Source organism: Sminthopsis crassicaudata, chromosome 3 (genome assembly GCF_048593235.1).
Source record: "Sminthopsis crassicaudata isolate SCR6 chromosome 3, ASM4859323v1, whole genome shotgun sequence".
Taxonomy (NCBI): Eukaryota; Metazoa; Chordata; class Mammalia; order Dasyuromorphia; family Dasyuridae; genus Sminthopsis; species Sminthopsis crassicaudata.
The window spans coordinates 56,930,643-56,956,828 of record NC_133619.1 but is presented as its reverse complement, the minus strand read 5'-3'; the positions used below and the strand labels follow the sequence as shown (position 1 = coordinate 56,956,828).

General features: G+C 33.9%; 1 protein-coding gene across 5 annotated transcripts in view; it reads right to left on the bottom strand.

The window, feature by feature from the left end:
* DOCK10 (dedicator of cytokinesis 10) overlaps nt 1–26,186 on the bottom strand; it is a 325,083-nt gene that overhangs the window by 78,028 nt on the left and 220,869 nt on the right. For all 5 annotated transcript variants that reach the window (XM_074298584.1, XM_074298583.1, XM_074298585.1 and 2 more), the window contains exons 14-26: nt 25,939–26,021; nt 20,378–20,500; nt 17,322–17,401; nt 15,068–15,255; nt 14,484–14,549; nt 12,272–12,364; nt 9,685–9,808; nt 9,147–9,268; nt 8,796–8,882; nt 7,421–7,513; nt 6,871–6,989; nt 4,994–5,063; nt 1,593–1,706 (exon numbers count right to left, since the gene is read on the bottom strand). In XM_074298584.1, the coding sequence (XP_074154685.1) occupies nt 1,593–1,706; nt 4,994–5,063; nt 6,871–6,989; nt 7,421–7,513; nt 8,796–8,882; nt 9,147–9,268; nt 9,685–9,808; nt 12,272–12,364; nt 14,484–14,549; nt 15,068–15,255; nt 17,322–17,401; nt 20,378–20,500; nt 25,939–26,021 (1,362 nt within the window). The remainder of the gene's footprint in view (nt 1–1,592; nt 1,707–4,993; nt 5,064–6,870; nt 6,990–7,420; nt 7,514–8,795; nt 8,883–9,146; nt 9,269–9,684; nt 9,809–12,271; nt 12,365–14,483; nt 14,550–15,067; nt 15,256–17,321; nt 17,402–20,377; nt 20,501–25,938; nt 26,022–26,186) is intronic.

Here is a 26,186-nt window from a genome sequence, read left to right as displayed (position 1 = left end):
TGGGGGGCCAATTTAATGGGCCTAAAGTGGTAACTCAAAATTATTTTAATTTGTATCTTTTATTATTGAGGTTGCAATTTTTTCTTTTAAAATGTCTTCTTGATGATCTTTTAAAATTCTTTTGTCATAGTCACTTCCCATTGATTTTCTCTCTTTCCTATATAGAAGAATCTCTGTGACAAACAATCAACCAAAACAAATGGAAACATTGGCCATTTCTGACAATTGGGCAATTTATTCTCCTCTTATAATCTACCACTTCTCTGCTGAGAAATGAAAGATATGGCAAGTTGAACATTTTTTCAGGTCATTATTAACAATTTGTTTCCAATCTTGAGATTTATCTTTTTGATCAATTTTTTTCCATTGTAGATAAATGGCTCTTTAGTACATTAAAGAAACCTATGAGTCTCAAAGCATACACTGAGAGAAATGAAGCCCAAATAACATATACCCTGTTCTCTTAAAATAGTGTCATACTAGGTAAAATGCAACTGTTGGCCAAATTATAGTTGTAGCTATGTGAATCCAGGGTCAGAAATTGAAAAGGGTATGTGATCTGGCTTTTTGAAATCTATCTTCAATTCATATTTTCCCATTGACAAAAGAAATAATTAATGTTTAATAGAAGGTAATATCCTTGAAGAGAGGAATATTTTCCTTTCTTTTTGTGGCCCCAGTACTAATATGTAAAAGGTACTTAGTAAATATTTGTTGAAAACCAATATTCATTTTCTCATAGACATTTATTTAAAATATGTGAATTCTGCTCCTGAAGTCTCATTCTAATAACTTATTATGGTATTCTATGTAACATAGGTTCTCAAAGGGTATGCCAGTGGGACACTAATTCTATCATGTCCAAAACCAACTGAAAAGGCTTGGAATAGAGGTCTCAGGATAGATTATGTGCTGTCTGAGGATTAGCCTCCCTGGTTATCAAGGTATTAAGTTCTGGGTCATAACAACTAATGATGAATAGAGAGATTGCCAACTGCCATTTTTATTACTAGAGGGGATAACCATACTGATGAAATCATATTGGAAAAAGAACAACGCATACAGACATTGTTATATACTCCCATTATTATATTTATATAATGTATTTCTCATAATTTTCTGAAAAATTGTTTGGGCTAGAGCTTTGATTTCACTGGTATAAAAAATTCATTGTGGCACAGGTCGGTACCTTCTCTACAATTTAAAATCTTTGAGAGTAACTAGAGGAATTGAAAGATAAAATGACTTGTTCAAAGTTATAGTCCCTGTATTTGTCAGAGAGGGAGTTTCAGCTCAGGTCCTCTTAATTTTAAAGCCAGGTCTCCAGCAATTACTCCATATTGTCCTCTGCTACAATACCAATTTGAAATAATTTTTGTCCTTGTTTCAAGTAATGCTTTGAAGAAGTACTCAAATTTGCCTTAGTCATCAATTCAATCATGACCTTCTACTATGAAATGCATGATTGAAACTATAGATTTCCTATGTGGAAATCCATTATTGTTATTACTCTAGATCTACTGAAGAAGAAAATGAAGATGAAAAAAATACATGGTATTAATAAATGAAACATAATATTAAAGTTGTTTTACCTTCAAGATGTGTTTGATTGTTGCTAAATCATTTGATTTCAGAAGACCAGTCATATTCTTTGTCAGTTCCTCATGGACTGTTTTTTCTTTGTATGTTGTAGTCTTGAATACGTACTGGAGAAAATCCAAGAAGTGGATCAAATGAGATGTAACAGAAATCCAGAAAATAATGTTCTTAATCTCTCATCTATTGCTTAGAATAATCTGCTCTTTGCAGATATTACCATCCAAACTAATGAGGTCCCAAATATGAGTCTGATATGCCTTTGACTAAACTACTTTGTGGGAGGCGAGTGGCATTTGGGGGCCTTGCTCCTTCTAAGTTCTTACCTCACAGACACTGAAAAGGCAAGGATGTGATAGACAGACAGAATGATTAAGGAATCATGAGGAAACATGGAGGGTATTTGACCCACCTACTTGGGGGGCACCTTTTCCCCTTCTCTCTTCCAGTAGAAATGGTAGCAACTCTTCATCCTAAAAGGGGCAGAGTACCCACTCAAATGGCCAAGTGGGGAAGAGAGTCCAAGCCAAAGGCCAGCAGGATAAGGTGTACTACAGGTCTAGTCCATAGCAGCCCCATGATTAGAAACTTCTAACAGATCACTCATGAACCTCTATCATTAGTAAAATCAGAGAGGTGTCATGGTCACACTTAATAGAACCCATCTCACTATATTATTGAGAGATTCATATGAGAAAATATACACACAGTTGCTTAGTAGATCTTAAAACATTATAAAAATGCTGGCTACCATTACTATTATTATTAATGTGTGCATTCAGATGATATCTATTTTTTATTATAAGAATTCACCTTTTCTTTCTCCTTTGTATTGAAACATATCAATCTGTGCACTAAAAACCAATTTAGATATTCTGATAATTAGTTATTACATTATCACTATGTTGCTTATGAATTAGTACTCAAGAGATGGCAAAATTCATTTTTCAACTTCAATATAGTCATGACAGACAGGGTGTTATTCAAAATGCAGACAGAAAACAGACTTTGATGAGGGCAACAGAAGTGCAAAAGAAGATAACTGTTTCCAAATGCAGAATTTCAACATTATCAGACCATATGTGATCCTAATAAGTCTTGACTCATCCAAGACTCATTACAGAGTGTAATGGAAGAGCTAACAGACATATGAAATTATATGGAATTGAGGAAAAGTTCTTTTAAAAATCATGTAATATCACTCAAACAAGATAGACTCCAACTTTATCATATACATGCACAATTATTTAGCTCTAAGCTCTGAATAAGTTTCTTCTTTGAATTAGAACTTGAACATGGTAGTGCATTATACTGCTTTGCAGCTTGGAATTGAATTGAATCCACTGCCTCTACAGTACTTCTGGCTATTGTAGATGAAGTGAATTAGCAGCATTTGGCATCACTGAACTTGAAATGGTGTTTATTTTTATCTGAATAATTATTAAACTATGCAGAAATTCACTGGCATTTATTTTGAGGAATTTGAGGCACTTAACAAATAATCTCTCATTTTCTCAGAACATTCCTGGTTGTTAGGAAGGGAATGATATAATGAAAGCAAATTTCAGCCCCAGTTCCCCAATCAGAACGAAATAATAGGGGAAAGTATTGGTTCTTCACTAATTGAGGATTTCAGCCACAGAATCAGACTGTTTAAGCTGGAAAAAACTCAAAGATAACCTAGTCTAATTTCTCACATGAGAAATATCAGGCTTAAAGAATATAAAAGACTTGTTCAAAGTTGTATAATCATTAGTGGTAGGGTTAAAACTAGAATCAAGGTTTCATAATTCCCCAGTATGGTGACTTTTCTGTAATGGAATCCAAATTGATTACCTTTATTTTAGATGTCTTTAAGTGCTTTAAAAATTTTTTAAGACTTGATATAAAATAAAAACTTTATATGAGGGATTTGGGGATTTCAGCTATGTGAGGACAAAAAATCAATATTCCTGTTCTGAGAATAAATTGGACTGGATTCAGAAGTCTCACTTTTGCTCTCTCAGATCTTCAAAGATAAAGATAAAAATTGGAGTCTGTGAGATCCCAAAACTTCATTACTATCACCAGAGGAACTAAATCAAATTTTTAGTTGATTCCATATCTAATTTTTCTTTTGCTGCTCTTGAAGAAGTCAAAGGGAATCTGCACCTTTGTAGAAATCTGAGAAATGGGTGGGTGGGTTAAAGAAAAGGAAAACTGTCTTTTCAAAACCTGTATATATAAATCAAAAATTCTTTCTATTTCTCTGATCTTAAATAGTCTTCCTGCCATTACTTTGAAAGAAGAACCTGCTGGTGTACCACATCATGTTTCCACTCTAAAGAAACCTAGAAATAGTGTGGCTTGGTTGATAGAGGTCAAGACAATTTGGGTTCAGATTCAGCCTCTGACATGTGTTGGCTGTGTGACTCCAGGCAAGTCATTGAACCTGTTAGTATTATAGACAACTCTCTAAGAGGATAAGTTACAATTGAGTTGCAATTTGCATCGATGGATGGTGTTTCTATAACAGGCTCTTGTACTGATAAAAGCATGTCTAAACTAATTTTTTTTCTTAAAAAGGCCATGGACTTCTACTCCTTATCTCTCTGAATATTCTAAAAGTATAGTTCCATTGAACTCAATGCCCTGTTCCATTTAGGTTTTTATGTGAACATAACAACTTGGGGCTTTGTGGGCATATATATATATATATTATATACATAGATATAGATATAGATATATTAGATCTATATCTATATCTATATAATTTTGGGGAAAAGTCCATTTTTCCTTCAAAAAGCCTATTATTTCTCCTCATTGAGGTGCAGTTGGATGTAATATTTCTATGACCTTGCAAAACATCATCCCAAGTTCACTGGCAGGAAAAGAGGCCAACTGGGCAATGGAAACTATAGATCCCTGAGTGAAAACTGGAAGAAGGACATTGGAAAAAGCAATGCACATGATGAGATGGGCAGATGACTCATGCCAGAAGATAAAGTTTTTAACATACCAGAAGCAGGTACAAATATACAGTTACTGGGGAAATGAAAAAAAAATGCCTGAGAAAACAATAAAAAAGAGCTAAGAAAATATTAAAGAACATATAGCATTCAGCAAACCCACATACATTTTTTCAATTTTACACTGAAATTGTTGATTTTAGCTTATAAAGAAGAAAAACTTAGTTTATCTCCCTCTCGCATATAAATGTATATTTACACGTATAAAGCTGTACACTTAGCTAGTCAATACAAAGAGATGGAACTAAAAAAATGGTGAATGTTTTATTGAGCGCCATAGAGTCAGGGACTGACCTGTTGAAAGGAGAACACATACTAATATCGAAGGAAAGAATACAAACTACATGTCATATAAAGATACAAGACAAAGGACTAAGGGATTTCCATACCTTTATATAAGATTTGACAGAGTGGTCTAGTTGCTCCTCATGGCATTTACTCACAATATCAGTTAGAACTCTGAAAAAATCAAAGTTATTTATCTCTCTGGTAGGTAGAACAAGACAATTTTAAACCAACATTGGTAAAGTCAAGCCAATAGTGCCCAACTCAGTGCCTTTTTCATAGCAAATACTCAATATCAAAGTACAAATGGGCTGCCAAATGGAAAATATGGTATTTATTCTTTCTTTTTTCCTTTTAGCTATTTATAACTTCTTAATCCTGGGAGAAAACATGATGTTGCTGCTCTCTGGATTTAAGATAGAGTTCTCTGGCCTAAGAAGTGAATGTGAAAAATACTACCATTGTTGATGGAAGGACTAAGGGACTGGTTTACTAAGAATATTTCAAGGAAGCTGGCCAATGGGATGCTGGCAGTCCATCAGTATCTTCCAAATTTTCAGGTCATTACTTGTTCTCCTAGATGTGCTTCCTTTTCTCTAATTCTTAAGCACTCTATGTAACTGGAAAGGATATTGATTTAAGACACAGAACTATGGGGGGAAGCTAGGTGGTGCAGTGGATAGAGCACCAGCCCTGAAGTCAGAAGGACCTAAGTTCAAATCTGGTCTTGGACACTTAACACTTCTAGCTGTGTGACCCTGGGCAAGTCACTTAACCCCAACTGCCTCACCCAAAAAAAAGAAAGAAAAAAAAAGAAAAAAGAAAAAGAAACAGAGCTATGAAAATTGGTAGGAAGACTGAGCTATATGAAGGGAGCAAAGATGACTAATTCTGTGGGCTGGCTGCTCTATACAAGAGTTTTAATTTGTTTGATTTCGTTTTTATTTTGAGCAGATCTGTGATGTTATTGTAATAAGTTTGAGAAATCTACTAAAGCTGATCTGCACCCACTCTGCAACTGAGAGTATTAGAGAATTGAGTGGAGGAACTGAGAGGATAAGTGATTTACCCAGGGTTGCACAGCCTTGAACCCAAGTCTTCTCTTGTATGATTTTTATCCTGATGTCAAACAATCAAAATGCAGTTCAATTTAAACAAAGCTCTTCCTGTTTGATGAAGGAGATGATGATGATAATGATTTGTTGAGTTGTGTTCTTGGGTCAGGTACATTAAAAAAAGGAGACCCTAGACTAGGGTTGATAAGATCAAAGATCATGGTATCAGTTACACAGAAAGACTAAGTCTTTGGGAAATTAAGAAGATGGCAGATTGGAAACACAAGCCAACTGCACTCTCCAAAGTCAATGTCCTGTAGCAAAGTAAGTACTTGTCTCTCTATCCTACTTACAGCCTTAGATTCCCATTTTAATATTACAAATGTGTGAGCATATGACATCTGGCATATCTTTTAATAGATCTGTACCTCAGATATTCCATGGCTAAAGTGAGCATAACTGTCCAGAGCATCCCTACCATACTGCAAATTTTAGCTCCCCATACCAGGAAAATATTTTAGTGCAAACATTTATTTTTTTCAGGGTGCTAATACAATTTCTTATTCTAAAGGAAATTTATAATTTCAGGATTTACTCATTAATTCAAAGATTTCTTATAAAGAGGAAATTATGTTTTATAAAGCTATATTTAGTCCATAAGACTAGGGGATTGAAAAGATAGTAGCATAACAAAGAAAATAATAAGGGAAAGAAGCGACTATGGGTAAGTGATAAGGATACCATTTCTATAATAATTATTGTGATAATTCAATATCCTTAGGACATAGCAAAGCTAGGAGAACTTTAAATATTCCAGAAATATTTGGTAGAATACCCTATAAGGCACTTCAATGTATGTACTATTCTGAAATTGTCTAGATATTATTACTTATGCTATTTTTCTTACGTGAGTACATTATGAATACCTGGTAACAGTGGTAGTGATGTCATCTTCTTCATTCTGAACCAGAACCTTGAAGAGTTGATTCAAGATTATGGGAAGAAAACTCATGATTGCATGAATCTTCTCTACATTCAGCAAATTCTATAGCAGGCAGTATAAAACATAAAAAAATGACACTGATCAGTTTTAAAACAAAACATGGTCACTATTTTTCAAAACAATTTGGAATATGGTAATAGATATGATTGTTCATTTCAGACCCCAGAGTACCCTATGAGTCTAGGGACAAATTCTCAACTAATTTTTTGCTGATTGTTTAAACAATTTGAAGTTTGATTTTCTTTCAAGCTGGATTTGGAGATGGTTAATGTGTGTTCTTCCCTCCCTTCTTCCCCAAGCTAGGAACTATTCAGGAACAATGGAAGAAACATTTTTTCCTGACTTATTTTACCAATTTTTTTTGTGCAAATTCTCTTTTGTTTGTTTTCCTCTGTCCAACACTAAAAAAAGGAAAGGAAAAGCTAATCTTATTTATTTCAATATTCCAGATGATTCTCTCTAACTTGACTCACCTTACAAGAGAGCACAAAATTTGAGGTAGGAGGCTGAGACATATCTTTATCTCTTTTTTGGCACTGCTGAAAAAATGTATTCACATATGGATCCTAAAATAGCAAAAAAGATATTGACCTCAGTATTGGAAGTTCTAGGATTTAATATACTGAAATGAGATAGAATGAATTTCCAATTTCTACATACTATAATAATAATTGGAATATTAATTCTATATTCTGAAACTCACTATTACCTTGAAAAGATATTTAGGATGAAAATAAAAAGAGTTTAGATAAATTTAAGGATGAAAAATTTTAATAGATTATAAAGAGAAGTTAGTACTATTCAGAATATATTTCTAAACTTTAAGGATGACGAAAAGCTCCATAATCTTGTTTGCACAAAGTATCCACATTCTTCCTATGGAAGGATCACATATACCACTGTTTTTAAATGGTGGCTTCTATTTAAAATGGATTTTACTATACTAGCAGAAACACATTTGTGATAAACATCTGGATACCTAGAAAAAATTATATAGAATTACTGGCATTGATAGCATACGTTGGAAATGTTTTGAAATAGTTTGACAAAATACATGTACGGAATCTAGACAACTGATGAACCTGTGTTAATTTCATGTAGATACATGAATAATAATATAGGAACAATTTACTAGTTAAGGTTTTAAAAATATTTTATGAATCATTGGCAGGCTGTAGGTGTCAAAAATGCAGCTTATTGGGAGTTGTGAGAAGCTTAGTTAAGGTCATTGAAAAGCTGAACAGTTTTTCCAATGTTATCTCACCTAATCTTGGGCAAGATCATATCTGAGTTATTTATCCTGGTGGATTAACTCAATGGATTAGCTAATCAATCAAAATCAATACTTATTATAAGCAATGGAAAGACATATGGTAAATGTACCCTAGCTATAGTCTATTACCAATGATAACTTGCATGAATTAAGTGGCATAAAAGCTATCATCATGGGCAAGAAGTATTAGAAGAGGTAAAGGGATCATTGTGTAATAAGGCATGAGAGAGAATGAATGGACAGCTCAATACTATATTGTTCTTCATTATATATGTAATTCACTATAGAGAAGGGGCCTTGAATGGGATTTAGGGATGGAATTTTTGTCTCAAATGTATAATCTGAGAAGGGAAAAAGGCTTCTCTTTAAAAGAATGAATTTTTATCATAAACTACATAATACTTGAGTTAAAAAGAAGACTTTCATTTAGATCACTCTGCACAAAGACAGAACAAGGGTTCATTACAATGTATTACTTTTATTCTCAGGTAATTTTTCGTTACTGAGAATTTCTGAAACTTCCTTAACATTATAAATATCAATGGAGGTAACAGAACTACAGAGAATAAACTCACCTGAGTATTCACTGTTGATACAACAAATGTTGTTACTTTGAAAAGTGGTTTCCCACCATCCACCCATTTAAAGTCACTCCCACTGTGCTGCAACACAAAGTTTGTTGATGTTATTGCCATAGTTATATTTTCCACAATGTAGATTATTTCATTTTTCAATAGAATTTGTTCTCAAGATTTGTTAATGTTGAGTTGTGAATTAGCAGGAGGAGTACATTGGACAATACATTGGGAAACTGGCCAATGACATAATAAAAAATACTTTCTTAACAATGACATTTCTAATGTCAACAAACCAACTCTGAACAACAGAACCTTTGATTCCTTGAATATCATTGGCATATAGAATACCTTTCCAGTTGCAGAATCTTGAAGGCTTAAGTAATTAGGAGGCAGAATGGTTGCTACTGGGATATTATATTCTTTAGATGCTAGCTGATCACCTTTCATCAAAGGAAGCCAAGCGTAGCCAACTGTTCAAGAAAAGAAACATAGAAAAAAATTTTGACCAAGAGACTTTATGATAAGTAATCAAAGATGTAGACAGATACATAGACAGATGTAGGTCATTGAGAGAGAGAGAGAGAGAGAGAGAGAGAGGGGGGGGGGGGAGGGGGAAGGGAGGGAGGGGGAAGGGAGGTGGGTGGGTGATGGATTGAAAATGTAGATAAGAAATATTCATTTTATTTCTTACATATAACCAATGTAGGAATTTGTTTTGCTTGACTATACATATTGGTTAAAAAGGAAAACAGTTTAAAAAGACACGTATGGCTTCTAAATAGCTGAACTTCAAATAAAATAATTCAACAAACCTGCCATGTAAAGAATATTTTAATTTAAGCAAACAACATGGACTTGTGTCTCTATGTAGAACTTTGCTCAGTACCTGATGTTTCCAGAGCCTCCTTCTTTTTGGCATTAGACTTTGCATTGATGTCGCATGTGATATGATAAAATGAAAACAAAAGATGATGTTTCTCATGGAGTTGTGTGGGCAGCTCAATTTTAACCTGCAATGTAAAGATGTACTTAGAATTTAAGAATTGTTATATTAAAGAATAAGTTAAGGGAAGTAAAATTGCAATTTTAGCTTAATAAAAGCTGAAATTCATGCTTAGATTAGGATAGAGACCTGAGCTACTATTTCATGGGAAGGTAGGTAGAACAGTGGATAGAGATTTGGGACTGGAGTATGGAAAACCTGAATTCAAATCCAACCCCAGGCATTTACTGTGTGACACTGGGCAAGTCACTTTACTTCTGTTTGATTCAGTTGTAAAATGGGGATAATAACAGTATTTCCCAATGTTGTTGAGGATCAAATGAGGTAATTATAAAGCTCTTGGCATACAATAGGCACTCCATAAATGTTAGTTATTACAGGTATAAGGGAGAAGAAATTCCTTCCCAAGAGAAGGTCAGCAATTCTCTGTAACTTATAGACTGAGTAGTTAGGTGACACAATGGATAGAGTACTGGCCTTGATATACTAGGGAATTTTTTCAAATTTCTACATTTCCTTCTGGGAAAGGCACTTAATTTCTGTTTGCCTCAGTTTGCTTATTTGTAAAATGAGGATAATAATAGTGCTTACCTCCCAGAGTTGTTGTAAGGATCCAATGAACTAATAACTGTAAATTATTTAGTACAATGCCCTAATATGTAGTAAGTGATATATACATAACACATAATACATATTTATGCACCTTCATTTCTTCCTCTTCTTCTTGTTCTTCTTGACTCTAATCCCACATCCCTATTCACTTTATCACGGTCCCTCTGACACATTTTGGCTGTGAAAACCTGGATAAATTTTTCTACCTAAAATTCCTATTTACAGAAAACTTGCTGATCTGTATTTGTAGGAGTTTCTTCATGTAAGAGTTCCCTAACAACCACTAGGTGGTGCCAAAAGTGGCTGAGTTAAAATCTAATCTCAGACACTAGCTGTGTGACTCTGGCCAAGTCACTTTACCCTGTTTGCCTCAGTTTCCTCATCTGTGAAATAAACTGAAGAAGGAAATGGTAATTACTTTAGTATCTATACTAAGACAAGCCTAAATGGAATCACAAAGAGTTGGACATGACAGAAAAATGACTGAACAACAAAAATATTAATGAAATGGTTGAACAAGTTTCATTTTATGAAAATGCAAATTGTTTAGCAGCATGATAATGTGATAACATTATAAAATCAAGTGGAAATTTTGACTAAGGGTAAGGTTTATAATAAGTAAAAATATAGAAAATCTATAATCCCATACTATGGTATAAATCAAGGGCTTAAGAAATATTCATTGATTAGATAGTTTAGATTATAATTGGTCACTTAGGAGAATAATGTGCTAAAACTCCAGCAAGCAAACATTAGATCCAATGAAAGTATCAGGTCTGGTTTATAGAGATTCAAGGGTAACTAAAAAACAAAACAAAAAAAAAACAGGACCAAAAAATCCCAACCCAAACCTGATTACCAAGTGATTTACTCTATCCTCAACTATGACATAAAATATATGAACCAAATTAATATGGCAGTTAAAAATAAGTTATTTTATATCCGTATTCTATATCTGGTGCATTATTTATGCCAGAACAAAATCTCAAAAAACACGTTAAACATATTTTCTAATTGTGTGAACTATTGGAAAAAAATATTGCTTAATTTTGGAAAGAAGAAGATCATGGGAACTTTAAATTAGGAGATTTGTCCTTGGATACTCTGCAAAGTTACTTACATTTAAGGGACTATAAACATTATCTGCAAATACCTCTTAATGACTTAGTAGATAAGATATTTACAGAATTTGAGAACTGGATGGACTCATAACATACAAAGGAATATCTGAATAATAAAACGCAACAAGTGATTAGCTAGCCTTTGCTTGAAGATCTTCCAAGAAGGGGACTGATTCTATGAAGTTGTTCATTCATTGTTCATTGATTTGGTATCTTGATGGTATCTCTTTTGTTTCTATGAATGGGTGGTGGGATACTCCAGCTGTATGTAGAAAGGACTTTCTTTGATCAGAGAAATTTAATAAATGATGCCATAACTACCCCAATGAGATCATTTTTCTCCCATTCCCTTCCCATTCCTTGAGTTACAACAATACTAGGTATATGAAAGGACAATTATTTACCCATGTAAAGTTGTTGAGGTTTTTGTGATTGTTTAGGAGCACTGGTTTTCTATGAACTTCTAATCAAGTAACAATTGGGGGTTAATTGGCTACTAAAGTGAGGATTTATATCAAAGAATTAGAAATACAATTTCAAAAATTCAGGGCTGGTAAAATGCAGGGAAAACTTTAGTGAAAATGAAAATCCTTGTAAAAATTGACTTCTGTCAGAGGCTCACTGACATGCACTGTTTTATATATATATATATTTTCAATCAAGAAATCCTGTTTTTAAAAACATATCTCCTAGTCTGATTGACTGACATCTAGGATCATGAAAAAAAATGGACTCACCTCATCAGAGAAGTCGGGATTCTGGGAATGATGCAATACTGTTGTATATGCTGCTGTAGTGAACAGTGGCCCTCCTGGTTTTCCATAAATACACTATTTAAAAAAGTTATATGTTTAACAAGCACAAAGATCAGTTTTAATTCCATAATAATGATAATAATTGACATTTCTGTATACTTTAAGATACACAAGGTGATTTACATGCATTTTTTTTCACTTGATCCTCAAAATCATGTGAGAGAGATAATACAGATATCAGTCCCACTTTAGCCTAAAAGAATAGGAATTATTTGCCTTTGATCACAACTACTAAAAATTAGAAGGGATAGTTTCAAATAAGTCTCACCAGATTCAAAGTCCAGAATTTTTAGTTTTTTGAGGGATGACCAGGTTGGCAACTTCTACTCACCTTAATTTCACTGCTGTAATTCATATTAAGATAATGTCTAATCCATTGCTTAATTAACTAATTTTGACTATCACACTAGGCTATAAATGGAGGAACCCCTTGCTTATCATGTCTCCAAGACTACCATTATTTCAATCTCCTCTAGATGAAAAATCTCCCAATTTGACTTTGGACTACAAATCAGTTTTTAACTGTTCTTCATTAATTAAAGTTTTTTTTTTAATACTAATGGTTTATACTTTTCTGTTCTTGTGATTTCTTTAGTCCTCATAGCAACATGGATTTAAGACTTGATTTAAGACTTGACTTTACCCTTTGACTAACTGTATAAATTGAACAAATCATATAACTTTCCTGAGCTTTGTTTTTTTAATCTATAAAACAGATATCATTTGGCTACTCTCTCCACATGATGAGAAGATTCACTACTTTGGACAGCAGAGAGTGTTTCACTCTTTTAATTTTTTCCCCCTGCATGACAGACAATTAATGCATGATTGTTGATTGTTTGATTAAGTAGGATGGGAAAGCATTTTGTAATCATAATGTGCTACATAATCACAAGCTATTGACAGTACTATCAATTCACTACCACACACAGCGGTATATTAGTACTTTGGATAATTCTAAAACCTATTTAAATATCACTATTTAGGGCCCAGTATATACAGGTGGGCACCAATGTCCAGAATATACTCAAGCTTCATCTCTGCCTCATGAAATCCCTGTCTTCCTTTAAAGTATAACTCAGATGCTATCTTCTACCAAAGCTTTTCTTAACTTCTCCAGCTACTAGTATTTTCTGCCTTTTGAAATTAATTTGTATTCCTTTGAATATTTTGTATTTTTTTATTTGTCTACATATTATATCCCATTCCATCTCCACTCTCAATAGAATGTAAAGTCCTTAAGGAGTTTTTGTTTTTGTCATTCTATGTCCATGAATAGTTCAATGTCTTATAAATAAGAGACATTAAAAAGATTTGTCAATTGAATTTCATAATGAATTTAGGATGCAGCAATGACAACTCCTCCTTCACCCCATATTGGGCTAATGCTTTTCCCTCATTTAAATTCATGCTGACAATTGAATATTTCTAGGTTTCTTGAAGGCTGTTTACATAGGAAAACCCCCCAAATTTTCCTTTCCAATTTTTATAATCTTATAACACGGAAAATATAAACAAATGAAATCTTGAAAAGACATATTTGATTAACTGTACTTCAATAATTATTTGGGATAATATAACAGAATTCTATGTACCATATACATTTTTATTGATCCTTTAAAATGATATTAACAGTATCAGGGACATAATTTCACATTCTAACTTCAAAACTTAAAGTTCCCATCTGGCCCCATACTTTCCACCAGTATAAGTGTCCAAATAGTCTATTATGCTGGTAATCAGACTATAGTAGGGGCAGTTGCATTACACAAAGCTTTGGAAATTTGGCTCACTGAGTGATATTTTAAATCAAACACACAGGAGATGAGAACTGGGCTTTTTCCGGTAAAGGACAACTACTTCTCAAGGGGGAAGCTCTTCACATTCATTTGAAACAAGGAAATTTTCCTTTTAAATTATTCCAAGTCAAGCAGTACCTTGAGACTGACATTTCCAATGACTTCAGCTAATGATTGCTATTTTTTTAAAAGTTCATTTCAGGAAACCAGAGCAAATGTATTAAATTCTCTTTTCAACTAAATTCAAATAAAATATTCCTCTTTGATTTGAGAAAAGTGTGCTCTTTCTTTCCCATTTTCTTTTTATTCTGTGACTCTTTGGTGTCTTGGCTCACCTTCACAGGCTTGGCACCTTCTTCATCTGAGTTTCTGAATTCAATGCACACAGTTATGTTTCGTGCCTGAAATAGCAAGGGGAAAGAGAAGTTATAATTTGTTATTCAGTAACATCACCAAAAAATTTCAAGTGTTTGAAATAAGTAGCCCCTATTCACACCAAAGAACATGTTTTGCATGACCTTTCTCATGGGGTTGAGAAGCAAAGGAGAAGATTCTGGGAGTTTTTGAAAAAAAGCATTATACTCATTATTCAAGACAAAAGTCCAAACACAATAGGATTTAGACATAGCTTTTTTTTGGAGCAAATTTAAAAGCTACAATAAAAATTGTGGCCAAAAGGAATTTTTTAGGATGTACTTCAGAAAAGATTGTTAGCATAAGTCACAAAATTTCATTCCCCTTTATAATACCAAAGGGAATCCCACTGTAGTTCAAAAGTAATCTTTTTTCCTGAAATAACTTTCTATTCTGAGCTCTTGGCATTTAGCACTCTGTAATTTCACTTTCCAGACATGTTCCCTCTGATGTAAGTGTCATGAAGGGCAAAAAGTTTGAAGTGTTTGGAGAAAGGAAGGCCTACCTTGTTGAAACATTTCTGCCCATCATACTTGAGGTGCTTTGGATAGACATAAATTTGGTTTTTATATACCCGATAAGGTCGGGAATACTTGGTTGAATCATAAACAAATTCTTCCACTTCTACTGTTGGCTCTTGCTGAACCATCACATCAAAAGGCTTGATGGGGATAAAGGATGAAGTCACACAGTCTTTAAAAGGAGAGAACATAAAATTATAAGTTAAGTATTTATTCTTTTTGTATCAACTTTATTGAAAGGATTTCAATACAACCTCTCAACTCAGAAAGTGTGTGTGTATGTATAGTCTTGTAAACCCCTAAATTGTGGGATCCCCTAAGATATTTAATCTTCTACCTTTGTGAATTTGTATAAACAATTGTCTTCCATTTTTAGAATGAATTCCCTCTTCAACCCTGCCTCTTAGAGTCTTTAGTAATTCTGTTACCAAAGTTTACAGCTCTAAGGAGTTGGCAGAGGATGTTTGAAAGAAGCAAACTACCTTTTTTGATATCCCAAACCCCCTGCTTTCATATCCCAATCTTGCCATCAAATTCTGCATGTTATCTGGTAAATGGAATTGGAATTAGTCAATTGTAAAGTATTTTTAAAGATAAAGAATAGAGTTCCTACTTCTCTTCAACTTCATTTCTCCCCAAAAGGAGTATTTCAGTCATTTCTTTTAACTAAAGCTATTAGATCTTAACTAATGTGATTTGTTTTGTTTTTTCCTTCCTGTGCTGAAGAACAGATAAAAGTCTCATTCCCTAAACAGTCAAAGGAAATAGCCCAGTTCATGCTTCCCCCTCTCCTTTCCTCCTCTCCTTTCCTCCTCTTCCCTTTCTTCCTCTTCATCCTTCTGCTTCTCCCCTCCTCCTCCTCCTTCTCCTCCTCTTCCTTTTTCTCCTCCTCATTTTCCTCTTTGTTGTTCTTCCTCTCTCTCTGTCTCTCTCTGTTTATCCTTCTCTCCTCTTTTTTTCTCTTTCTTTTTTCTATGCCTGTCTGTTTGCCTCTCTGTGTGTTTTTGTCTCTGTTTCTTTTATAACAATCAATACTAAAATAGTTAAGATTAGATGACTTGGATTCCCTACAATGTCTCATGCTAAAATAAATGCATGGCAAAAATCCAGGAGCGAAATGAGCATAGTTAAAAATAATGAAGATCTGATATAATGTTCTCCAGATTCATAACACATCAGTTAGGATACTAATAGCTAGCATTTATATAGTACTTAATGGTTTGTGAACAAATATTATTTCATTTGATCTTCACAAACAACCTTGGGAAATAGATGTTATTATTTTACAGAAAACTGGAGCAGAAAGCCATCAATTGATTTGGCTAGGATCACATATCTAGTAGGAATATTAGATCAGATTTGAACTCATTTCCTGAATCAAGGTCTAGCACTCTATCTCTCTGTTCTACTATTTAGGTGCCTCTAATGATAAAGAAGGATGAAGACTGTTAAGAAATACTTATATAGTAATGAGAAAGCTCTTATAGTTATGCATAGAAGCAAGAAATATCTTTATTTAATTTCATTTTTTCATAAATGCCCAATGCATTTATCATTATCAGCTTAATCAGTTTCTTTTTTTGGGGGGTGGAGGATGCTGTAGTTTGTGGAGGGTTTGAAACTATGATTCATCAGAATGAGAGTTCCTGGTTTGGACATTCCTTTCTCTGGATGTAGACCAGTAACCATCTACAACTTAGACTCATGGAATGGTTGGGTCAAGGAGAGCTTAAGTACTTGCACAGAATTACACAACTAGTATCTATTGAGACAAAACTCAAACCCAGGTTTTCCTAACTCCAAAGCCTTCTATCAACCATACCACACTAACTTTAGCAAGGTTGTATAGATGTACCATGTTCTATTAAAAATAAAAATCTATGCAAACCAATGGGACTTTTGGCTATGCTACGAGATAGAGAATTCCCCTTGTTTGTAATGAGAGCAGTCCGGTTTCACTCACTATTAACTAGTTGTGCTCATATGGATGGCTAGGATATAGGCCAAGTATTGACTGTGATCTTTGCTCTATATGTTTATAATCATCATTTATAATCATATGTTTATAATCATTATAATCAACATACATAATCTATATGTTTATAATCAGGAAGAAAGAAAATGTACAGTGAGGTCAGTATAAAAAACTTGCCACTCCAAATATCTGCTCTTAGTTCCCCCAAAAAAATCAGAATTAATTTTTAAAAGGCTACAATCAATGGAGATGACTTATCATACTTGGATGCTCCAAAGGTACATTTTCAACTGTAATATCCAGGCTTCCAGGGATGATCTGTGTTTTGCTTATTTTGTCTGCCCTAAAAACAAGAAAATAGACCAGAGTAAGCAAATGATGAGAATAATAATGAATTATCATTGAAACAAAGGAACAAATCTGTCAGCTCTTGATTATTCATGAAAAAGGAGGGGGGCTTCTGGCACAGAAGATAGAAAATCACAAATAATTTATAGTATATTTTAGTTTATCTCATTTTCAGAAACAAGAGCCTAAAATGATACTGAAAGAGGTAACTAGGAAAAAGTCAAGGCAGTATGCTTTTCTACCTTAAAATTGAATTTTATTCTCTGGGAGCTATTTTTTTATTGGTGGAGGTTGATTTGGAAACTCTCTCCACTGATAAAGATAAGCATGTTATAACTTATTGATAACGTACATGCTTAGAGAATTGACTTGAAGCACTGAGAGTTTAGGTCTCTTGCCCATGGCTCCAAAACTGGCATGTATAGGGTCATATATCTAGACCTAGATAGGACCTCAAAGACCATGAAGTCCAATTTCCTTGTTTTACAGCTGAGGAACCCGCCTATATCCTTGCATTAAATGTCAAAGGTGGGATATGAATTCTAGACTCTGACTCAAGAGCTTGGACTCTGTACTGCATCTTCCAGTGTCAAGACTAATCTTTTATGTATTATGCCATACTGTCTCTTATTTCAAATTACATATGAATTTATCTATATTTCTACTTGTGTGTCTATTTTTCTATTTCTAGCTATCTATCCATACAGACTGACAACCAAGCAATCCAAATAATTTTATATAAACCAGACTTCAGAAATTCATCAGAGAATGTAGCTATTGGTTTAAGTAGGTCAAATTTTTCTCTATTTCCAGTGGTTGTTTAGGCTGTCAGCCAATAGTAGCATGTTACAAAGCTGGTTTGTATGATTCTTAGGAAAATTCCAAATTATCAGAGTTGCCTAATAAGCATCCAGAAAAGGAAGCAGAGATTACAAGGAGTCAACACAACTTCATCACGGACAGAGCATGTCAGAGAAATATTATTTCTAATTTTGTCAGAATTATTGAAGTAGTAGAACAAGAAAATGTAAATGTAGTTTACAAAGGCTTTAGCAGAGCTTGTTGTTAAAGTGTTTCTTACTATTGTTTTGGAGAAGGTGAAGAGATGTAGAATACACATTTTAACATAGATCTTTTTAGAACTGGAAAAATGGTTTGTTTCAAAGATTAGATGTAAAAGATTTGATTTGATGCCAACTTGTTATGAGGTCCTAAATAAAAAAGGCCAGGGATCAGTATTTATCCTTTTTTAATTTAGTATTTTTATTAATGATTTGATAAAACTATTTGGTATGCTAATCAAATATGCAGATGAGATAAAGTTTCAAGAAATAGCTACCATATTGGATCCAAAAAGATCTTAAGACTAGCACATTGAACTAAACCTAATAAGGTGAAATTGAATATGAATAAATGTAGTTTGACAGAGATTTTAAAAAATCATAAATACAGAATGAAAAAAAAAATTAAGTAGTATTGCATCTAGGGGCAGCTAGATGGAACAGTAGATTGATCACCAGCCCTGGAGCCAGGAGGACCTGAATTCAAATCCAGCCTCAGACACTTAATGCTTTACTAGCTGTGTGATCCTGGACAAGTCACTTGACTCCCATTGCCTTGTCAAAATAAACAAACAAACAAAACCAACCAAAAAAAAAAAACCCAAAAAAGAACTAATTTGTCTGAAAAAAAACTAAACAAAACCAAAAAAGATCTTGATGTTTTAGTGGAATGCATGCTTAATATGAATCAACAATGTGATATAGTATCTCCAAATCTAATTCAAACTTGGACTGTAGTAAGAGACCAGGATTTCCAGGAATGATGTATTTCTGTTTTGTCTAGGCACCCCCTGCATGATTGTGTTCAGTTTTGAGTGACTTGGGTGAAAAAGGACATAAATAATGTGGAGAGTGTCTAGAAGAGGCCAGCTAGCATGGTGAAGTCAACAAACAAGCATTTATTTATAAATAAATATTATATGGAGGATATTATAGTAAGCTCATGTTACATGAAGATTGATTGAAGAAAGTAGATATGTTTATATTAGAAAAGACTCATGTGTGTGTGTCCGTATGTATTTTCAAGTCTTTGAAATGATGTCACATAGAAAAGGAATTGAACTTGTTTTATCTCATGCCAGAAGATGCAATTAGAACTCAGGAATGAAAATAACAAATCAAATTTGGATTTGATGGCAAGAAAACAAAACAAAACTTTTCAATCATTTGAATCATGCAATGGAATGCCTTAAAAGTTAGTGGGTCCCCTCTCTGGAGTTCTTTAAGCAGACAACTTATCAGACATATTATATTGGTGATCCCTTTTGGATACTGGTTGAACTAGATTGGCCAGAGAAGTCCTTTCAGGTCTTAAATTCTCTGATTAAGTTTTAAGAAAGGCACAACTAAGTTTCCTGGGATCAACCATCAAGATGCTAGTTCCATTGTTTTGCTATCAGTTTGGTTAAATGCATTTTTTTTAAAGAATCCTCATATTGCTTTTTCTCACATATGGAAAAAAAATATTTAATAATTAAAAATTGGGTGGAGGAATAGGAAAGGATCCCAATCTGGCAGGTATCAATGATTACTCATCACACAATTTGAAAACCTGTGATTAAGATTCACATGAACAACTAGTAGGTTTGGTGGGTGGATAGTGAATTCACTGATGTCAAATTTTCACAATTGTTTCCTTTTTCCTACTTTGACAGTCAGTGATTTTGTTTTCCTGTCTGGTAGCACTCAAGTACCCCTTAACATTTCAAATTCCTTCTCTGTTTTTCTATAACACTTGCTTTAGGAAACGACTTAGCCGTTTGTGAAGTAACATGAAACTTACCCTTCTTTGTTGAGTGAGATTCTGGTACAGTTTGAACAATGGATCAATTGAGAATTTGATGTTTTTCAGAAATCATCAAAATGCTACCATGTCTTGCTTTAATACATTAGTGCCCCAAATTTCATACCTCCTATAATCTGATACTAGTTTAATCAGGTCTTCAGTGGAAATCTTGCTACTTTCTTGCTTATACAATGGAGAAAATCTTGAGTCTCTATCCACATTCCCCTGGTTGTCCTTAAATACTGATCTGCAAGAAAACAGTATTATGATATTTTTAAGAGTTTTTTTTTCAGAATTGTGATTTGAAAATTTACAAATCAAAGTTTAAAGGCAAAAAGACAAAAAGCACAATTACAGGAAGAATCATAGCTCCCAACTCTGTGCTTGAGGTGAAGCACATCTTCTTAGATCTTGAAGCAAAAGGATCAATGATCATATGATAGAAGCTCCAACATTTTGAGTCTACTGATGGTGTGGCTACAAGAAAGGGCAATGCCTTCTTAACGAGCAGTTCACCTGGGAAACTGCTACTGAGGGCATGGATAAGCACAGTAAAGAATCCTACTACTGGGCAACAATTATTCTTATTGACTTGACATAGCTCTTTATATTAGTTGAACAAATACTAGTGATGCTCTCCAAATTTTGGTATTCTAGTACAAAGCCTCCTCTTACTTAGATACTATGATTAGCAGCAACAAAAAAAATCTTCTTTCTCAATATCATTTCTTGACAAGCATGTATCTTATCTTTAAAAGCCTAACAATATGATAGAAGCAAAGGTAAATTAAAAAAATCTCTAATGGCCAGGACAAAGGGAAGGGGCAAAGAGGAAGTATGACCATCCCCCTTCACTCTTTATACTCTTCATCAAACTTTTTGTTGCCCAGAAGAAATTTTTTGCTACTGTTTTAATTAGCGATTACCTTCATCAAACCACTATTTAAGGAAAGCTCTAGGTGCCTACTATCTACCACCTGCTATCTAGTTGACTTCTCCTTTTCAGTTGTCTGGTTACTATTCATGTACCCATTTCCACCCCACTCTCAATCCTACCTCCTCCAATTGAAACTATCACATTATCAAATCAATTATAATACTGTTCCTAGATGGTATAAACTTCCCTGTGGCCATTTCTGCCACTCAGTATACTTGTAACTTTTGAGATCAAAGTGTTCTACTTTATTAATTCTCTTTGTGGGTAGTCTTCACTATGAGAATATTAAGCCCTTAAAACAAATACTTGTATTTGCATCCCTAACACTTAGTATAATGCTTGTAACACTAAATCTACTCGGTATTAAATGTAATACTAAATGATCTCCAAAGTCCCTCCTAAATTCATATCTATGGTCCTATGAATTAATCATAATAATGTGTGGACTCTATTTGGGACATTTCACTACTTCTTAAATCCTTCAAATTCATCACTTTTTTATTCTTACTTTTAATGGAACATTAATCACAAGATTATATCTTCTAACATGATAGGAAAAAAGCTGATGAAAGAAAGGCCAAACCCATTCTCAGAAGCAATAGGTTTCACCTAATATAATCAGCCCTTCTAATTTTCTCTGTTATATTTTACAATTTAGAAAAAGAGAAGAAAATAAATCTGTGTAGGACAAAAGCATTTAAAGCGCAAATTACACCAGGTTTTACCTCAGGTGATTGACATATTGGAAGCAATATAACTTTTGTTTCCCACTCTACAGGAATGCTAATTCAGTTCAATCAATAGTTTTTTCATTATCTAGTCATCCCAAAGACTCTGCTCTTTAGATGACTGAATCAAATAGCTGTAGGACAAATTGTTGATGTGTTCACTCCCATCCTTACCACATGCTCCCTTATGTGAAACTCTCACAAGAGCTAAGCTCCTAACAAGAATGAGCACATGATCTTGTATTCCTCACATTTCTCTCCATACTTGCTCAGATCTCTTCATTTTGATCTCATTCCCTCCCATAGCATGCCTGTTTGGGGGCATATCTTGCTCTTCATTAGACTGTAAATTCTTACAAAATAGGTTCTGTCTTTTTTATATTTGCATTCCCTGAGCCTCAATAAATGTTTGGTGAATTCAACAAAAACAGAATAACTCTTAAATAAGAATGGAGCAAATTTTGAGGGTAGGAAGCCCTCAAATCTAATGACTTACTTCATCAATTCGTAGAATCATAGATTCTGAGCTAGAACAGATGTTACAGATTCTTTAATAAAATACTTTTCATTTTACAGATGAGGAAACTAAAGTCCACATAGGCCATGTGAACTAATATATAGGCTACATTAGCTAAGGTTGTACAGTCAGTAAATGTTTGCGAAAGGATTAGAACTCAGGTTTTCCTGATTCCAAGTCTAGCATATATCACTACTTCTCATATATTAGCTGATCTTAGAGATGAAGAAGACCACATCTCACCTTTGACACTTTATGTAGTATGTCAATGGGAAATTTATATATCTTCCACAAGTTGTAGACAGGGACCTAAAATTTGTCCACTAAGTCATATATGTTCTGATTGGTTTTGATAGAAGGAGTTCCTATATGGAAATTCCCCAAGATAATAAAATCACAGACCCTGATGAAATTAGAGAGTCTTTCCATCAAAAGGAAGTCCAAGGGGCAGGTAGATAGCACAGTGGATAGAGCACTGGTGCTGGAATCAGAAGGACTCAAGTTCAAATTCATCCTCAGATACTTAATACCTACTAGTTGTATGACCCCAGATAAATCACTTAATCCCAATTGTCTTTAAAAAAGGAAATCTTACTTTATTTGGACCTTGGGGCATATCTGTTAATACATCCTTGAGTCCACCCATGAGAATTAACAGATCTTTTTACCTAACTCCACATCTGTTGCTAATAACACCTCAAAATAACTGAAAGAATGAACAAAATTATCTCTGTAATGGTATATTGTATAACATTTTGATGTCTTGAGGTACTTAGTGGGAAATAGGTTGCATTTTGCTTTAGTGAATCAAATGCTTTCATTAAAGCAACAAATAATCAATACATATACAGAATTTTTTTTTTTCTAGAGCTCCAGTAGTGTATGTGACCATAAAAATATGGTTCAGGATAAAAAAGCTTATTTATCTGTTTGATTTTCCTGTTGTATTTGTTTGCTTTGGGTTGGTCTAATGATTTCACTGGGATATAAAATTCCCAGAAAGAAAAGTCCTTTCTCTATGCTAGTCGCACCTGTTCTGATTCTTATAGTTGGAGACCATTGTTGGAGGCAATGAGATATTAAACAGCTTATCCAAAGTCACATCATCAGTATGTATTAGAGTTGGGATTAGACTAGGCAGCTAGATAATAAATAGAGCTCTGTACTTGGAGTCAGAAAAATCTGAGCTTTAATTTTGCCTTAGACTCTAACTAGACATACATCCCTGGGCAATTCATTTTAATTTTCTTATTTTCAAAATGAGGGCATTGTGCTCATTGAAATCCAAGGTCCTTTCCATCTTTTACTCCATCGTGAAAGATGATTTCTAAAGTCTTTTTCTTTAAATATTGATGGAAAAGTCCAATGTACAAAGTGTCACCTCAATCAACAGGAGCTAGACAATACATGGAACAGTATCATTGCAAGTGTTGTAAAATAAACTATAGACTCCTTAAGGGCAAAGGTTATTTCATTTTTATCTTCATATTTCCCAGTGTCTGGCAAAGTGTGTGTGTTTAATAAATGTTTATTGAAATGATAATGTTTTTCCAAGTATAATAAAGATCAAATGATAGCTCCCCGGATTTGTAAAATAGTCAGGTGTAAGAGGATTACTGTTATATCTGTATTTCTTCTTCCTGGAAGCCAGTGTAATTTCTAAGATGAATGGAGAAACAGAATCTATCATTTGACCTAGGTCACCTTTAAGGAGAAACTCTGTGACATTTATTTCAAATCTGGAATATCAGCAGGATGGTGTGAGGGGAAGATGAGGTCAAGAGAATCCATAAAAGAGACCACAGGAAGATTAGATCACAGGAAGATTGGGGGGCATAGAGAAATAATTATTCAATGTGGAATGAGGCTAAAATGTTCATTTTTTAGGTGAGCATAATTGGGCTTCTTAGACAAGATGATGAGTATAAGTAGCAACTTAGTTTAGCTCTCCCAACATTCCTCTCCAAACAACCTTACATAATTTTTCCGATTGTATTTTGGAGCAGCAGAAACAACAAAATATGTGACACATTTTTCCAATAAGTTAAGAAATGAGGAAGAGAGGTCTGTAGTACCAGCTGTGGGCTTTGAGGGTGGTTCTGACAAGAGCAGCAGTAACTTTGGGACCTCTCAGCATTTAGAGGGAGCAGACAACTGGTAAGAAAGATTATAGGGAACCCTTTGCTAGCACTAGGTGCAGCTGGAACTAATTGGCAACTCTATTGCCTATGTAGAATTCAGGGTCACACTTCTAGGATAGAGAGGAGTGTTTCTGGTTAGTCACTGGGCAAAAGGCACTTATCAGGCAGAAAGGAGCACTAAAATTTGCAACTGTAGGAAAGTAGGAGACCTGGTCACAACTCCAAGACCAAGAAAAATACTAGTTCTTGTAGCTCCAGAGGAACAGGGGTCTTTTTTAAGGAAAGTCCAGAAAACAGACCAGGACAGCAGTGAACACATCTTTCCCTCGATCACATCTCCTTGGAAGCACAGAAAACTAGCAAAACCCCAGAACTAGTTCTGAAAACAATAGAGTGAAAGAGCCTAAAATTTGGGATAGTGCATCCCCACTCTCAGGTGAGCAGAGCCCACTTTTGACAAAAAGGCCCAAAGTTAAGAACTTAGCTGGAAAAATGAGCAAATGGTAAAAAAATAATAATTTGACCATAAAAAGCCAATATGATGTCAAGAAAGACTAAAACACAAAGAAGACAATAATGTGAAAATAGTTACAAGCAAAGTCTCAAAGACAAATGCTAATTGGAGACAAGTACAACAAGAATTCTTAGAAGAGTTAAAGAAAGAAATGAGAATAGTAGATAAAAAATTGAGAAAAGAAATGAGTGATACAAGGAAATATGAAAATAAAATTTAGCATCTTGGTTTAAAAAAGGTACCAAAATGATGAAGAAAATAATACCATAAAAAACAGAGTTGACCTAATGGTAAAATAGGCACAAAAATTCACTGAAAAATAGAACTCCTTAAAAAAACATAATTGGTCAGGTGGAAAGAGAGGTACAAAACATCACTGAAAAAAAATAATTATTTAAAAATTAGACTGGGCAAATGGAAACTAATGATAATAACAAGACTTCAAGTTCAGAAATCTTAATAATAGCATTATATAGCACTTATTATATATAATATATTCATATATATTACATAGTACTTGCATATATCTATTATTATATATTATATTTACAAATAATTTAAAAATATCATATTATTTGACCTTCACAACAACTCTGGGAGGTAGGTACTATTGTTATCATTATTTTTATAGATGAGGACACTGAGACAGAGAGATGTAAAGTGTCTTGCCCAGTGTCACATGGCTAGTAAAGATATGAGATTGGAGTTGAACTCAGGTGATCCTGACTCCTGGCCCAATGCTCTAGTCTCTATTTCATCTGGCCACCTCCTTCTATTATATCACAAAGAAAGTTTTACAATTTCATTATTTAGTTATTATTACTGTGCAAGTAAAATAATTAACATACCTCACTGCCCAAGCAAATGGCATGTGGTATTTCCCCAACTTGCTGCAGAATTGCCTATTTGACTTTAATATCTTCTGCACATACTAAAAAAAGGAAAACAAATTATCAATGAGCATCTGGCATCTTGTATATGAAAATGAAAACTAATTAAGCAATAATTATTTCTCAAATGCTTTCTATGAGCTAGATATTACTTAAGGTTTTATAGATACAAATATAAAGATTGAAATAATCCCTTCACAAGAGGA